At 45.7% G+C, this 17609-nt stretch overlaps 1 protein-coding gene across 1 annotated transcript; it reads right to left on the reverse strand.

Moving 5' to 3' along the window:
• Positions 1-10045: 10045 nt before the first annotated feature.
• Positions 10046-17375, reverse strand: RND1 (Rho family GTPase 1). Its single transcript, XM_083356590.1, has 5 exons — positions 17172-17375; positions 16407-16494; positions 14593-14702; positions 12178-12312; positions 10046-10886 (listed from the first exon to the last, which is right to left on the reverse strand). Exons 1-5 carry the CDS (start codon positions 17289-17291, stop codon positions 10638-10640), a joined length of 702 nt encoding a protein of 233 aa, XP_083212716.1. The 5' UTR covers positions 17292-17375; the 3' UTR covers positions 10046-10637.
• Between the last annotated feature and the right edge of the window lie 234 nt (positions 17376-17609).

Here is a 17609-nt window from a genome sequence, read left to right on the forward strand (position 1 = left end):
CCAAAATATGCACACCCAAGTACTTGTCAACCCGCCCCAAAGACTTCAGAGTAAATTTTTCTTCCAGGGCCTTGGCAAATTCATCACACCCTTTCTTGTTAGGCCCTACATATAATAGGTCGTCCACATAAACTAACACCCGTTCTGTGGTTCCCTTGGAATTGCGTGTGAAAACACATTGATCTGCATGAGATGCTGAGAAACCAACTCGTTCTAAACTCTTTCTAACGGTTGGAGAGTAAGTCTCCGAGTAGTCTTCCATGTAACGCTGAGCGAAGCCCTGGGCTACCAGACGGGCCTTATATAGGTAGAGGCCATTGGCAAGTGGTTTGGCTTTGTAAACCCACCTTGTGCCAATGACTTTCCTCTCCTTTGGTGGTCGCTGGGGGTGAAGACGGCGTGTCTTCCTCCGTGGGACTGGACGCATCTTCGTCTTGTTCCTCACTTTCGTCGGTGGCAGGGTACGTGGTCGCCTCTGGTGATGTCGCGGTCGGTGTGTCCTGGCTCGGTCGGTTGGCATATGGGCTCAGATCATTTGAGTGGATCTGGATCCAATTGGAATCCTCTTCGAAAGAGGCAGATTGGGAAGTCACAGGCCTGCCCCCTTCTCCCAGGAAACGATAGGCCTTGGAGCCAGGAGCATAGCCCAAGAACCTTAGTCTCTGGGAAACAGATCTCCCCTTCTTCCGCAGCTGCTTGGGGATGTGCACCCATGCATAGGAACCAAACACACGCAAATGTGCCAGATTTGGTTTCCTACCGTGAACCAGGAAATATGGGGTCTGGTTCACAACACTGCTCCAGGTGCGGTTTAAGGTGTAATTGGCGTAATGGACCGCTTCCCCCCAGTATGATTCTGCGACATTTGCGTCCGCAGACTACGCATCATGGTTTGCAGAACTCCATTTCTTTTCTCAGCTACACCATTTTGCGAAGGGGTGAACGGTGCAGTTAGAAAATGGCGGATGCCCTTACGTCTTACCCAGTCCTGGAACTTCTGAGACATGAACTCAGCCCCGCGATCGCTCTGCAATTGTGCGATCTTGGTCTTGTACTGGGTCTCTACGAAGTTGTACAGTGACTTTATGGCGTCAAAGGCTTCAGATTTTTCTGTGAGAGTATACACGTGACCGTAACGTGAAAAATCATCAATGGCAGTGAGAAAATACCTTTTCTTTCCTAGGGATGGTGTAAAAGGCCCAACCAAATCAACATGTACTAGTTGGTATAGGTACTGAGCCTTACGGGATGACACCTTTGGTATAGGGGCAGCCTTCCTCTTTGTTTTCTTGCAAATGGCACAGTCCAGAAACACATCACAGTCCTTGAGCTGGACTCCCTCAGCAAATTCTCCCATCTTTTTAACTACAGGGAAGCTTGCATGTCCTAGCCTTCTGTGCATGAGGTGGACGCACTTATTGTGAATTGGCTTCCCCATTGACACCCTCTTGGCTCTGGTTGCCTTGAGTGGTGCTGTAGGTGCCTGCTGAGATTCAGGCTCCTTGCCCACACTGCCCTTGGAAAGCCTTGGGGCAGGCTGTGGTGGCTTGGGAGAAAAATATGGTAAGCCGTTTATGATTGTAATATTTCCAATGACCCTCTGGTCCCGGGTGACATGACCTCCCCCCTTGCGAAATAAGACTTCCACTTTGTCATCGTCACACAATTTGGTAATGCTTAAAATGTTGTTGGCTATGGAAGGGGCGTGTAAGACACCTTCAACTTTCCCAAGTCCAGGTACAGAAACAAAGCCCTCCCCAACAACTGAAGCAGTATCACCGTTTGCCACTTTGACAGATGAGTTAATTTTCTTTAACCTTTTAAAACCTTGACTCATGTTAGTAATGTGAGAAGAAGCTCCAGAGTCCAGTAACCATAAGTCAGTGGAGCTATCAGCCTTTGTTGTGGGGGTGAGGGAACAAGTATGCAGTGAATTTCCCTTGCCCCTGCCACGCCCCCTTCCTTGCCCCTTGCCCCTTACTTGATTGGGACCACGTTTAGGGGCTTGATGTTGATGGGGGCAGTCTTTCTTGAGGTGCTCCTCAGAGCCACAGATGAAACACTTAAGTAGAGCATTAATTTGCTCTGAGTTGTGGCGCCCCTTTCTGGCTTGCTGAGTGGTGACTCTGGCGTATTCTCCAGCATCCCGTCTCCTTCTATCTTCTTCGATCAGTCTCCCTGTGAAGTAGGACAGATTTAAGTCTTCCCTCTTGACCGCTTCGAGTGAAACAATGAAATTTCTCCAACTCCTGTCTAGGGAAGTAAAAAGTATGGAGAGCATGTTCACATCAGTTACGGGAAAATCTCTGGAAATCAATTCTGCCCTGAGTGCCTTTAATTTTGCAAGATGTTCAGGCATGCTGGCACCAAACTTCAGTTTGGTTGTATAAAGCTCAGTTGTATATCTGGTGATGGAACCAATGGTATCGCTGTTGAATAAATTGTATAGTAATTCCCAGACCTGAGCAGCTCTGAGACCTGCTGGAATGCTGGGGAACAAGTTATTGTCCAGCGAACTGAGCAGAGCAGAATAAGCCTGCAAGTGTGGGACCATGGGGGATGGGGTGGTTTTCGAACCATTTGTAGAATCCCATTCTTTAAGAGATATAGCTGTATATCTTTACTCCAACTGCTGTAATTTTCTCCCCCCAGTTGTAGTTTTTTAAAATCGCTAGGAAGATTTGTGGCTAGAAACTCAGACCCATATTCAAAGAAATCTGAGATATCCATTGACATAAAAGGGAGAGGGAAAGTGTTTCCTAAAGTGGTTCCTTCAGTGAAAGGGGTCCCTCTAGTGGTCGAGGAGGGAATCCTTTCTTGACTATTTATTAACTCCAGATGGGCGTGCCCGGGAACCATGTGATCCGGGGGAGGGCGTTGTTCAGGATTTCTCCCTTCTTCCCATGAGCCCAGATTTGCCAGCTCGGAGTTGCCTCAATGAATCCTCCCGAGGTTTGCAGGCAAATGGATTTTCATCATTGCCTGGTTTGCCTGGCTGGTCCTGGAGACCTGAAGAGAAGGTGGCAGGCCGCGGGGGTTGATTGTTGGGAGGCTGCAGGCTGGATTCCCCCTGGCAGTTGGCCCCTGGGGAGAGGATGGGAGGCCTTGGGGGGGGTGTGGGCACCCCCGACGTTTGCCTGGTCCCCAGGGCCGTAGTCAGGACTTGGATGGCTGTTTTAATTGCATTTGTATTTGTATTAGTATCGGCTGGGCAGATCTCATCGCCATCATAGGACTTTAGGCTTTGTGGTGGGGAGAGCCCAGGAATTTGCATGCTGCTTTGGCCGGAAGCCAGGAATTGCATGTCATTTCTGCTGTATGCCAGGGACTGCTGGCTATTTTGGCTGGATGCCAAGGACTGCTGGCTTTCCAGACTTAAAAAAATCTTGTCTTTGTTAGACCGTGTGGGCTTAGTGGGGGCCGCCATCTTGTTTCCTGTGCCAGACCACGTGGGCGGAGCCATCTTGTTTCCGCTTGCCCCAGGAAGCTGTAGCTCACAGCTGGGCAGGGGGGTTCGCGCCAAAAGCCCTGGGGTCCCGGGGTCACTAAGGGAGGCGGGCGCCATATTTGGAGGCCTCGTGGCCGCTGGGGAAAGACTCACCGCGTGTTCAGAGGTTTCCTGCGCGGTTTCCTGGGCTGCCTCCCCCCTCCCCTGCATTGCAAAGATCTCTTTAAGCAGCTCTTCACGTTCCTGTGCAGTCAGCTTACTGACGCGGCGTTTGGTTTCAGCCAGGTCCGTCTCTGCAGCATCTGAGCAGTCTTGAACAGTCTGCAAACCTTCTATGCTCTCCTCTGTGGCGTTCAGTTGTAGAGAGACATGTGAAGGGGTCCTAGACGCTCTGCTGGATCCTCTGACGGGATGAAGGCCATTCGTGCTCTGATCTGCAGCTGAGGTTGCATCAGGGGCTGTTGATCTTGATTGAAGACTTCTGGTCACAATCTGGGATCTCCGGCCATCCATTTCAGTTTCAAATCTAGGCGTCTTACTGCTATCTGCAAGCTTGGAAGCTTTTCTTTAAACCATCCTCTGCTACCAACTTGTGAGGTGTTCTCACAATGAATCGTTAAAGAAGCTTCCAAGCAAAGGCATCACGCAGAGATGCAATCATATTAGCTTTATTCATGATAGATCAAAGAGAAAGATATACTTGGCATGAAAGCATTCATGCCTGCATGTAAGAGAGAAATAAAATAAAAACAATCTAGCATTACATGACTAAAACAGGAGAAGGAGGTAGAAGTTAGAATGAAGACTAGAAACTAGAAACTAGAAGTAGAACAAAGAGCAGCCCCTCGTGCAGAGGTATTTATGGGGGGTCTTGGTCCCTCCCTGACCATAAAACTCTCTCGCCAATGGGGCTGTCGGGGTCTGAGACCCTTGGCTCATCAGTGGAAGCAAAGAAGCCTCTTTGCCTCCATCTGATGACCCTTTTGGGGAACTGCCAATGGCTGGCACTAATCATCTAACAGTGAGTGGGCAGAAATTCTGAAAAGTTTAGTTCCTACACATTTAGGAAGTATACACAATATATCTTATTGTCCATCGAAGTATATCTATAGTCCTTGACTTATTCATTTAATGATGGTCCAAAGTTTCAATGCCTTGGAAAAAGTTATTTATGATCTGTCCTTGCACTTACTATCATTATACCACACTTGAGGTCACATGTCACAGTTTGGGTGCTTGGTAACTGGCTTGCATTTACAACCAGTTTTGGCATCCCATGGTCATGTGATCATGATCTGCAACTTTCCCAGCCAGCTTCTGACAGGTAGCATCAATTGGGGAAGCTGGATTCACTTAACATCCATGGGATCTTAGCCACATGATTTGCTTAATGTCCATGATAAAAATGGTTGTAAAATCAGGTCCAGTCATGCTGGATTCACTGTCTCACTGAACTACATTGCTTAGCAACCAAAATTCCAATCCCAATTGTGGTTATAAATCGAGGACTATTTGTAATCATCTAATGCTATGCAATTAGGCCTGATTAACAGCAATCCCCCAAAATCTCATCAAGGGAAGATCTTTTTCAGTCCCATTAATTACTGTCTTAAACTAGAAGGTCGGAGGCCACACCTTCTGAACAATAAATAGTACTGTGCTGCTAAATATTGTTTGGGTTAGTGAAAAGACAACTTTTATATTTTAAGAAATTACAACTGATATTAAACTACTTTACATCTCTGCTTGACCTAAGAAACATTAAGTCACACACTGCAAGCCATAATGTGCTTTGCCTCCTGGCACCTATTTTGCATCTTTGTTGTATCCCAGATAACGGGCAGCAAGCTATTCTCTTACTAGTGCAGAGTTACAATATTGCACAAGTGTTTTTCAGAAATAGCTAGTGACTCAATTTTCATGGGAGAAAATGGAAGAAGTGAATTTTATTTAATAAAAATGAAGTAATGAAAATCATGTATCCTCCATCCCTATGTTTAAAGCCATGGCCTTTTTAAAGGATGTCAAGGATGGATCTTACTGCCTTCCCCAGTGCGTGTTGGAGGAAGTAAAATCCTTATCTTGTTTTCCATAACTTTTGTCAAAAATGCAAAGCATCAAGCTTATACATTTACATTGCCACATTCCGTTTATTACTTGTACCACAAAATTGTTTTAGATGCCTGTTGTTTCTCTGTGTGCAAAATGAAGAAAAAGAAGATTTCATCAGAGGACAAATTTGATGTAATTGAAGGACACGAATGTGGTCATAGCAATGCTACAATAGGACTCAAAGTTAGAATAGCTGAATCTATGGTGGAATTTTTTTTATTTTGCTTTCTATAACTACTGTGATTTTCTTAACCATAAATTAAATTAAAAGTATATTCTTTTTATGCTTTATTGCAATATACCCATAACATTATTTTTAAAAATTCAATATTTCTCTTGAGTTGCAACCAAGTACCCTCTGGTACTTCTTGACTGACAGGAGTTATCAGCTTTTGACATGACTTTTTTTTACTTAGCTGCATTATTTGCTTTTGTTTTCAGTTCCAACAAAACATGCTAGAGCATCCATTGTCTGGAAAATAGGATCTCTCCACTTTTGCTGGCCACCTGGGCTGGAATAAGAAACTTTGCTGCCTGAAGCAAAAGTCAAGGAAATGGGCTGGTATCAAGACAGAATCCTCCATTATGTCCAATAGGAGCAAACTAACTTAGGGGATGAAAAGCAGGTCATACAAATCAGATACATCACCTTCTTGCTACTCCCTACGTTCAAAAATCCATCTGATCTACTAATTAATCTAGCACCGTTCATAACATGGGACTGTTTGATGGATTTAACTCAAGGTAAAGTTACATCCATGGAAACTGCTATGATCAGTCTTCTTTCCCACAATCCACTTGTGTACACCCATTTTGTGAATCTAAACTCAATCTACATGAAAGTTTCATAGGGAGGATGTGATTGCAGGCACCAGCTTGCTCAGGGGATAAAGTCCAGGATGCTTTGTGTTAATGCCTAGCTACAGTGTAGTATAGGACAAGCCAGCAAAGGTGTAGATGATTAGGACTTTGGATCTGAGGCAAGATGAAGTCTTCAGACTTTTTTTTTGGTCATCTTTGATTCCCTCTTAGAGGTAAGAATATGTTCCATTCCTACCCAAGAAAATACTTGCCATTGTCGCTGATAGAATTTTAGATTTTTTTTCTTTCCAATGGAAATAGAATTGTGTCAGCTTCCTGGAAAATGTCTCAAAGCTTTCACAAAGTGAGGATGTATATTAAATACAATATATTCTGATTTCAAATAAAATATACTTTTATTTGCCAAGCACAACTCTGCAACAGCAAGAAGGTAATTCAAATGTAATTCAGATGTGGTGCTGTGTCCCAACAGCAGATTAACTGTGCTGCAGAAAGAAAAAAATATATTCAGCTGGTAAGTAGGATGGAAGCCTGGGGAATTAATAGGTTTAAACTCCAGCTTCTCAAAGTGGCTACATTTTATTACTGTCTGCAAGAAGGCTAAAGTAAACCCACCATTTTATTAGGCATGGTAGAATTCAGATTCTGCTAGTCACCCTGTCTACTTTCTCAAGACCTACGGTCACAGTACTGCACAACCATACAGTAACACAGTTTACAAATACGGGTGAGAAAAAATAGCTGCCTTCAAAGACTAGCTCCAGGGAAGGTGACTACTAGTGATTTTGATGGTAGGAGCATCATTCAACTCACTTAGGCTTCTGCAATCTAATGGCTTTTCTAGATGTGCTAGGACTGCAGAATTACCTTTGGTTCTACTAGTTTAAAATACTCAACTGGTTGGAAAAACCAGGAGCAGGTTCTCAGGTTTAAAGTATTTCAACGAGTCGTCGTTCTTCCATATTGCATTTTGCAAACAAAGTCAGTGTAACAAGAGAAGCAGAATTCTAGGCTTGGTCTTTTATTTGCATAGTTTTTAGCAATATTAAATAAGATTTTATTTATCAAGCAGATTCTTTAGCTGGGCCAGCCTTCCTCAACTTGAATGGATTCTGAGTACTACTATTTCCAGCCAACCCAGGCAGGCGTTGCTGAGAATTCTGGGATCTGAAGTTCAGTCATCCAGAAGGTAGCAGATGGGGGAAGACTAATGTATTCAAAGATCATTAGAAAACATGCACCTTCTAGTATTATTGTTGTCTGGAACTGCTGTAACCTAAGCCTACAAGTGATGCTCAAAAGGTAACCTTTTTTATAGTGCCCCCAGCATATGGAGATCTGAGGTTCTCATGTGTAACTGCAGCTTGTCTGCCTGAACCACCTTATATTAGCTAGGAAAGGCATCTTCTAATGAAGGAGTATGCTCTTGCCACCAACATTCAACTATATTTTTGACCTCTTCTGAACTTGTCTGGGTGAGCTAAGCAGGATTAGAATTCCAGATTTACAGGTTAGCCCAGTGCCTCTCAATCTTGGCCATTTTAAGGTCTGTAGACCTTCACTCCTCAAATCCTCCACCACCTTGCTGGCTGGAAAATTCTGGGGTCTGAATTCCACAAAGTTGTCATGGTTGAGAAACACTGGGCTGGACACAAAAATTTAAAAAGTATCCTGGAAGGCATTGGCAATCCTCTGCCATGTAATTGTTATGGGAACTGCATGGCCATGTCATAAATTGAGCTTGATTCAGCAAGTTTACATAAGCTTTATATATGCATTCAAGTTAGGAGCCGCCTTCAGTCTAGCAATAACATCTTCTGCCAAGCTTGATCTGCTCAAAACACTTGTCCTACTGTCAGGAGCACTTTCTATTTGAGCTCAAATCGGACAGATTTGACCAACAGACTTTGCACCTACAACAATGAAGAAATGTGTAACATCTTTGTGAGAAGGACCTCATCAAAATGTAAAGCTAAAAAACCCCAACACTGCTCTTGTGTGACACATTCATTTCCACTCTTTTCAGTCTGCAGGCATGTTGCAAAACATTTCTAATGGATAACAAAGCTTAACCATTGGCAGATGAGTATCAGGCATGAGTAACTGCTTTGAAACAAAAGGAAAATAAGAATCCATGAGAGAGAGAGAGAGAGAGAGGGAGAGGGAGAGGGAGAGGGAGAGGGAGAGGGAGAGAGAGAGAGAGAGAGAGAGAGAGAGAGAGAGAGAGAGAGAGAGAGAGAGAGAGAGGGGGGGGGGGACCTGGTCCCACATCCAAATAAGCAACCATTTTAGATCAGCTCACAAAGGAGAACCACAGGTAGTCCTCAATTTACAACTGTTCATTTTGTGACTGTTCAAAGTTACAACGGCACTTTAAAAAGTGACTTATGAACATTTTTCACACTTACAATCATTGCAGCATCCCCGTGGCCATGTGATCAAAACTCAGACCCTTGGCAATTGACTCATATTTATGACGGCTGCAGTGTCCTGAAGACGTGATCCCCTTTTGCAACCTAACCAGTCAAGTCAATGGGGAGGCCAGATTCACTTAACAACCGCATTACTAATTTAACAATTGCAGTGATTCACTTAACAACTGTGGCAAGAAAGATTATAAGTTGGGGCAAACCTCACTTAACAAATGTCTCATTTAGCAACATAAATTTTGGGTTCAATGGTGGTCGTAAGTCGAGTACTACCTGTACCTGTCAAACAAAAGTGGCCTCTTCCATGATAAACATTCAGGATTGTCTTGGGGAAATACAGCGGGGTGGGTGTGGGGTGGGGGTGCACTAGACATGCTTTGAACTCAAAAAAATAAAATCTAAATAAATAAATAAAAGATAGGCTGATGTGATAGAAGCAGCAATGTTTTTTTCCAGAACCAAAGGATTTGTCTTACTGTGGTGGCTGTATCAATTTGGCATTTTAAAGTCTTCAGATTCCATGGGGCCCTTAGCATTCACAGGACCACTGCAACCAGAAACATAATTCAGATGCTCCTGGATAAAGGCTCAGTTTGTCCATTAAAACCAGGCCACAACCAGCCCACAAGAGCTACTGGGGCAGTTTATGATCACCATACTGAAAGGAGATGCAGTTTAAATTAAAGATCACTATTTAAAGTCAGGGACCTTCAGCATAGCAGCGTTTGCAGAATAGATCTCCAAATCTAATCCTGACCTGGGAATACAAGGCTGAAATAAAAAGCTTGTTTCAGGAACCAAAACAAAGCAGCCTCCCAGTTGCTATTGATTGCAACTGCCAGCCAAGAAGATTAGGACTGATGGGCACTGGAATTTAAAAGTTACATGTATTGCCTATCCTAGATCCGGCTGATTTCCTTTTCTTTGACTGACTAAAGGTAGCTCCTAGAGTTTCTGGCCAGAGTCATCTGGAACTGCTAAAGATGACTTTAAGACTTTGACCTGAAGCTAGAAGAGGAACCAACCCCACCCCTGCCTTTGGAGATGAGGGAACGGAATCAAATTTGAAGTTTTGTAAAATAGTTTGTCTTTGTTCCGTCTATCACGGAGAGAGCAGAAGAGAGGTGGTGACAAAGAAGAAAGCCCTTTCAATAAGACCGTTAATCTGCATTATATTTTTCATTAATAAATAAGTTCTCTTTTAATAACACTGAACATTTCACAGACTCCCCCCCCTATTTTCTTTCTTTCAACACACATATAAGATCAATAGAAGGTCATTCTCTTCTCCCAGCCCTAGCTTTGATCTCCACAAGGAAGGAAGCCTGGGCACCCAGATACAGAGAGGGGTTCACGTGTTGGCATAGAGGGAGAAAGGAGAGGTGCTTGCACTTAGTCCGCATCCAAAAGGCAATTGACAAGCAGCAGATGGATGTGATGACCTAGGGCCAAAGGAAGATATTAACTGTGCATCGGCAAGGCAGGATAGTGGTGGTGGCGATTCTTTTTCAGTTCCTTCTAATATGCACAATAGTCCCCAGAGCTGCTACTGTCCAAGATGTTGCTGTGCCAAGCCTCAAGACCTTGCAGAGCAGGCAAGTCTTGCGCCAATCTTCATTCAGGCCGTCCAGCTACGTTTTGCTGTTTCCCCCTCCTCCCTGGATGGCAGGTCTGCTCAAAACGGGAAGAGAGGGAAACTGGATGCTTTTTAACTTTCCAGCTCTGGCTTGGAAGAGGCAATCCATTCCCTGAATCCCACCCTGGAGGGGCCACCTGGAGGCCCTGAGTCCACAGCGGCTCCATCGCCACCCTCTGCAGCCGGGCCTTCACATGACAGAACAACTTTTGGCTTTCTCCTTCTTAAAAGTGGAAGAAATCAGCTCTGACCGGCTGGGAAGACGGAGAAGTCTCTTGGGAAAACTTCGGGCAGGGCTCTTGGGGGCCCCTGGGAGGCCAGGCTTGGTGAGGCAGAGGGACGCCACTGTCCGGAAGATGCCGTGGACGCTCTTCTCTGAGGTGAAGGCAGAGCACTCCAGGTAATTTTCCGCTCCCAGCTGCTTAGCTACAGAACAACCCTGGAAAGGAAAGGAGGCATTAGGACTCCCTTTAGGGCTGTTGCAGCATATCCATCGGTCTCATGGTAGGGTCTTCAGGGGCCGTAGACCAATAAGGGGTCCCCATGAAGACTGGTCTTTTACCCTCATCCTTCTGGAGCTGACCAAGTAAAATGACCTTTCGCTTTCTATGAAAAGAGCATTTTTCTCGCTCAGTCAGGGGCCTTTTAAAGTTCCTTCCACAAGAGAACACTAGCCACAAACGCTGATGCAATACAGCAGACATGTCAAACACAAGGCCCGGGGGCCAGATCCGGCCTGCGAAGTGGTTTCATGTGGCCCGCGAAGCCATCCTGGAAACAGTGAGGGAACGGCCCCCACTGCCTTGGCTGTGGCCCAGAGACCCTCCTCCTGCCAGAGACCCTCAGATCTGTCCCACTCCTGCCCAGGCCCCCATAGGCACCCTTGATGCGAACGATGTAGAGCTGGCCACGCCCACCCAGTAGGCCATACGCACTCTAGCCACGCCCACCCAGTAGGTCACGCCCACCCAGGTCATACCCACCCGGCCCCCTGAGGGCAACCGCAATGCTGATGCGGCCTTCAATGAAATTGAGTTTGACACCCCTGCAATACAGTATAGAATAGAAGTCTAGGATTTTAGACTACAGTTCTCATAATAGCTACAGCACTTAGTTTTATAGACCGCTCCACAGTGCTTTACAGCCCTCTCTGAGCAGTTTACAGAGTCAGCAAATTGCCCCCAGCAATCTGGATCCTCATTGTACCGACCTCGGAAGGACAGAAGGTTGAGTCGACCTTGAGCCAGCCAGTCAGCAGAATTAACCTGCAATACTGCATTCTAACCACTGCCCTACCATGGCTCTCAGTTATCAGTTTTCCTGATTAATTTTAGTAAAACTACTGGTCCAAAACCTTTTAGAGTATAACCATGTTTCTACCTCTGACCTAGAATCATCATCACTGGACTAATTTTATGGATTTAGATTTTACATGGCAACCCATCTCAAGTATGTGACTTTGCAGGAATTGCGATCCAGCAGAGGTCTTATATTCTTATAGAAGTAATGCTTCATTCCAGGCAGTTTCAACAACACAGCAATACTCGAAGGAGAGAGATGACAAGCTCATTAGCATACGCAAGTCTAAATCTAGCATTCCTGATACTATTTTAATCATCTTAGAAGGAAAGAAAAAATGAGGAAGCCTGACACTCTAGGGAGGGTCTGGGTTGAAAGAAAGAATTGCAATAGATATCCAGACCCAGCATCAGCATCCTGCATTGCCTCACCTGTTCATAAGAGACGGGGGCTTGCTTTTGGTGGGACAACTCCATCAGGGTGCTGAGGTCAGTACGCAGGTCTGTCTTGCATCCTATCAGCAGCACACGGGTATTGTGGCAATAGTCCAAGATTTCAGTCTTCCACTGGAAAGAAAGAGCACAGTGAAGAAACGTTAAAGTCATTTAATACAAGTTTTAAAAGCACATCTTGATAGAGAAACTGCCCTACTTCGTCATTGCAATGTCCTTCTATCCAGGCCCAGTTTTTAAAAAATACATAATAAAGCAAAGTAATGCGGCCGCGCGGGTAGTGATGGGAGCATCCCGATACTCCCATATTACACCCCTCCTGCGTGAGCTGCATTGGCTACCAGTTGTCTTCCGGGCAAGATTTAAGGTGCTGGTATTTACCTTTAAAGCCCTACATGGCTTAGGCCCAGGATATTTGCAGGACCGTCTGCTACCGGGGATGACTTCCCATCGCCCAGTGCGCTCACACAGAGAGCGCCTCCTCAGGGTGCCATCGGCCAGACAATGTTGGCTGGCGACCCCCAGGGGGAGGGCCTTCTCTGTGGGAGCACCAGCCCTTTGGAACCAACTCCCCCTTGAGCTTCGGATGGCCCCGGACCTCCGGTCCTTTTGCCGCGACCTCAAAACTTTCTTTTTCCATCAGGCTGACCTGGATTGATGATGGGTTTTTAAATATGTTTTAATTTTTAACTGTGTAGTTAATTTTTTTAATTTTTGTATTGTTTTTTTTATTGTTGTTAGCCGCCCTGAGTCCTTAGGGAGATAGGGTGGCATATAAGTCCCAAAAATAAATAAATAAATAAATAAATTAAACAATTGGGTGCCAGCATTCTCCTTTTTGCCACAATGAATGCAGGCTTTTTAAAATATCAAATGTCCTATGTGCAGTGCTTTTTTTGTAAAAGAAAAAGGTGCCGGAACTCACACATTGCATACAACCCGCCTTGCCCTACCTTACAAGGTTCCATCCAAAAAAGGTGCCAGAACTCCGTTCTGAGCGTTCTATGAGAAAAAAAGCCCTGTGCCTGTGTGAAATATTAAGATCCTTTCAAATGTACGCAGACGAAATCACTATAGGTTCCTTGATCTCAGCAGTTCTAATTCTGAACTGAGTTGCACTGAACACAAACCCATTCTTCTAATGGGGAGAGAAACCTATGGTGACATTTCTTACAAATGTGGCACTGAAAGTACCTAGCAGGAAAACTTCAGAGTCTGAAACTTAGTTACGATATTGTTTACAGTGAGGCACATTTTTTTTTAAAAATGTAGAATTTTCTTCTCAAAATGTGACATGCAGTTCTTCCTGCAATCTTTTTAGAGGCCTACATACCAGTTCCAGAGTATTCAAAATGCTTGCTACCACAATGAAATTTATTCTGTGGCAAAAAAAGCAAAATGATGCCATTACAAAGTGAGCAATTATAGGAATTGTATTTAAAGCTACTGAAGGTAAATTACATTTATTTATTTATTTATTTTTTATTTTAATTCCATTTATATCCCGCCTTTCTCCGAAGACTCAGGGCGGCTTACAAGCTTAGCAGTAGCCTTCATTCTATGTATATGCCTGCTTATTAGGGCTTTCAAACACACACCCCAAGCGGCATTATTACAAAGTCAGCTTAATTGCCCCCAACAATCTGGGTCCTCATTTTACCTACCTCGGAAGGATGGGAGGCTGAGTCAACCTTGAGCCTGGTGGGATGCGAACCTGCACTAACTGCAGGCAGCTGGTGTTACTTGAGGAGGCATTAGCCCACTGCTCCACCAAGGCTCTGATTTGACTCCATGGATCCCCTGAAAGGGACTTGTGGACCCCAAGAGGTCTTGAGACCCCACTTAGAGAGTTGGTGCCTTATACTAGCATCCCAGGCTGCTGAAACATTGGCAGGTTCTGCCCTGCTAGATTCTATTAAAAAGGTAAATGCCGCAGACATTATTGCTTATTGCTATTGCTCTAAGTATTGCCCAGCTTTAAACATGCATATTTTTGTAATCCCATTTATATCCCGCCCTTCTCCGAAGACTCAGGGCGGCTTACAAGCTTAGCAATAGCCTTCATTCTATGTATATGCCTGCTTATTAGGGCTTTCGCCCCCCCCAAGTGGCATTATTACAAAGTCAGCTTAATTGCCCCCAACAATCTGGGTCCTCATTTTACCTACCTCGGAAGGATGGAAGGCTGAGTCAACCTTGAGCCTGGTGGGATGCGAACCTGCACTAATTGCAGGCAGCTGGTGTTACTTAAGGAGGCATTATCCCACTGCTCCACCAAGGCTCTTAAAGTAGGGTTTAGAAGTACTGAAGGTACTTCTTTGTCCTGGTCCATCCTACATTTGGTGATGTAGCTTCTCCTCCTTAGCACCTCAAAGTCACTAATATTTCCCTTACCTTCTTCATTGCACTATCCATGGTCTCAGGGCGACTAACATCAAAGCAGAGCAGGACAGCATCTGAGTCACTGTAGCATAGGGGGCGCACATTGTCATAGTAGGGGGATCCTATGAGAAGCAGCAAGAAAAGCCATGAAGCGACTCAACACATCCCCTCTTCCCCTTTGCCAATATCGTTGAGAAAAAAAGTTGCTTGCTCTAGTGCCAGATAATAGAACTGCCTAATGCACTGCCAGGTTTTGTGTTTTTAACAACACCCCTCCCCCCACCCCCCCAAAAAAGGACTAACACGGAAAAAGTAACAGGAACCAAATCTGCAGGGCTTTGCTTACTCATTCCCATCCTTAATATCCTCAGGAAATATTCAACCATGTTTTACATAACAAAGGCCATTTCCTCTTTCACACCTGTCAGGTAAGCAATACTGAATGTGAAAAGGGGGTAGAGGCTTTTCCCTTTATTGAGATTTATGAGGAGGGTATGCAGCTTATAGGGAAGAATGGAGTTGCCTAGTAACATTTCTCATTAAACATGGAGAAAAATGAGTTGTGCATGTTCCAGGCATGCCATGCGTACAGGAACATAGAATGGACTACGGCAGTGTATTATTGGATGGCTGCAAAGTGGAGGAGAAGAGATGAATAATATACACAGGCTATTCTCTTCCCCCCCCCCCAGGAACCGCAGCATCCAAAATGTTTCTGCAGCCCAGACACTTCGTGCCTGGAATAGCAATCAGCCCCTGGTTCCCTGCACCAGCACGATCACCATGGTAACAAGGGGATCCAAATAGCCAGGGTCCCCCACTTACAGTCCCCTTCAAAAGAGGGATGATGCCCATTCCTAGTTGCTAGGAGAACTCTCTACTTGGCACCTCCTCCACCATCCGTACAATACTTTCAAGAGCCCCTTATTGTAAAGGATTGCTTTCCCCTCTTGATTTCTCTTGCAGAATCCACTGAACCCCCCTTGCCCCGGGATTCTTCCTCAATGTGCCTAAACAATGGGCAAATCAACTTCCCCCCCTCCCAAATTCCAAGAGAGAAGAAATGAAGGGATGGAGAAAACAGAAGGCTCAGCAGCCTTCAAAGGATTTATCAGAAGGACTGGGCAAAAAGCAGGTGTGCGCGGTAGAAGGGGTAGGACTGCTGCATTTTTACTTTAAAGCCTGGGATACCGTGCATCTTATTTAAGGAGCTAGAGAAAGTCTCTAGGCAAGGTTTAAAATCTCAAAATAAATGTTTAGAGCCACTTCCCTGGGGTATTTGGTCAAGACGCAAGCCCTAAAAATCTTACTCTTGCCAATCTCTTCTAGTTCCCCATCACACCCACACCCCAATACAAACCCTTAAGGAGACAGATTTGTTTCTGCATATAGTAGATGCAAAAATGTCTTCCATTCCAAGACTGCAACACTACAATGTGCAAAAGACATTCTCTCTTTGTGCTAAAGCTTTGAAACAGACATGTACATTCTGACTTGGCTTAGAACTACCCATCGCCCGGCCACGTTATTGTTCCTTCCTAGTTATGACAGAAAGCACCTTCCACCTGCAGTATGGTCTTCATGACCTCAAAACTAAATCGACTAAAAAGTCTTCTACCTCCACTGGAAACGAGACAAGACCTCCTTCTCATTTCATACACCAAGCAGTATCCATAGCAAATGATTTTCAGTATTGCTATCTCTTGGCCAGCTACTAGGTCCTACACAAGCTAGTCATGCAGTTAGACCACTCCATTGCAGCACGAGGAGAGGATTTTGGTTGGTCCAGAGCAGCAGCCAAGCACAGAAGGAAAGAGATGCCTTACCAGATGTGTCCCACAGACTGAGCTCCACCCGTTGCTCCTCCGTTTCCAGGCATGCTGTGTAGTTCTCAAAAACAGTGGGCACGTAGGTCTACAATAAAGGGGAAGACAGAGAAGAGTCAACGGGTGAACTCACCAGCCTTTATATTGCATGTGCCTTTGTTGGAACAAGAAGAGGGGGCTTTGCTAAAATGGCTTTCCTAGCCCCAAAAGGGAAAACGTGAGCAGAAATGGAGATGGGGGTCAGCTCCTGCGCAGGACTTGCACACAGCCCGAAACCGTAATCACCACCAAGCAGCAGCAGAGATAATCGGGGAACAGCTCTGCAACTCGAGCCGGTTTGCAAGAAAGGGAGGGAATACCGACCGGCTGAAAAACATGAAATGGCAGTGCAGCCCGCAAAACCGCCCCGAAGCAACAGAGACCCTTCGCGCGCCAAGTACTCCAGGAAAGCTACAAGGGGCGCGGAAATCTGCGCCGAGGCGGAAAGCGATGCTTTTTGCAAGAGACTGGGGTTAGGTAAAACCAGAGCCCCCGAGAAGGGCTGGAAGCCACGTGACGCCATCTGAGCGGAGTTGATCTCTCTGACTGGAGAGAAAGCCGCGTGGCAAGAAGCCCCTCCGCGGTCTCCCGCGTGAGGATCGGATCCAATTCCCCGCGAAACGAGAAGAGAGGCAAAAGAGAGCGCGGGTGCCAAAGCCGCTGGGAAGCGCCAGAGAACTCTTTCGCCTTCCCGCCATGGCAGAGGAGCCCGGCTTTTCCTCTTACCTCCGGGTAGCAGTCTTTGGCCAGCACCTGAAGCATGGCCGTCTTGCCGCAATGTACATCCCCCACCAGAACCAACTTGCAGCGGGCCACTGCTGGCTGAGGAGTCCTTCTCTCCCTCATGGCGACGGTAAACGAAGCGGGTGGGCAGCAGCTTTACACGACCGGCGCTGGCGACTTGCAGCAAAATCCCAGCGTCCCCACCCGCCGGCTAAATTAATACAGCGGGCGGGCAAGAGAGTCCTTATGGGGAAGGTGGGCAGCCAATGAAACGTAGACTTGAGCGCCGATCAGCCAATCAGAAGAATCTGGCTCAATGGCTCAATTCGAGGGGGAAGCTGAGTCAGAATATTTTTTCCCCACCTCCGTTCTTACCTGGTCGGGTCATCTTTGCCACGGGAGTCAATCGTCAGCTGGGAGGCGACGTATCACTGATAAGGG

Source organism: Vipera ursinii (assembly GCF_947247035.1).
Source record: "Vipera ursinii genome assembly, chromosome: 2".
Taxonomy (NCBI): Eukaryota; Metazoa; Chordata; class Lepidosauria; order Squamata; family Viperidae; genus Vipera; species Vipera ursinii.

Bases quoted from the DNA above. Each gene is read 5' to 3' on its own strand.
- RND1 (XM_083356590.1), bottom strand. From the start codon at position 17,291: ATGAGGGAGAGAAGGACTCCTCAGCCAGCAGTGGCCCGCTGCAAGTTG. The intron at 12,313-14,592 runs GTAAGGGAAATA...CTTTCTTTCCAG, and splicing joins TGGATAGTGCAATGAAGAAG to TGGAAGACTGAAATCTTGGA. The intron at 10,887-12,177 runs GTGAGGCAATGC...TTTCCTTTCCAG, and splicing joins CCCCCGTCTCTTATGAACAG to GGTTGTTCTGTAGCTAAGCA.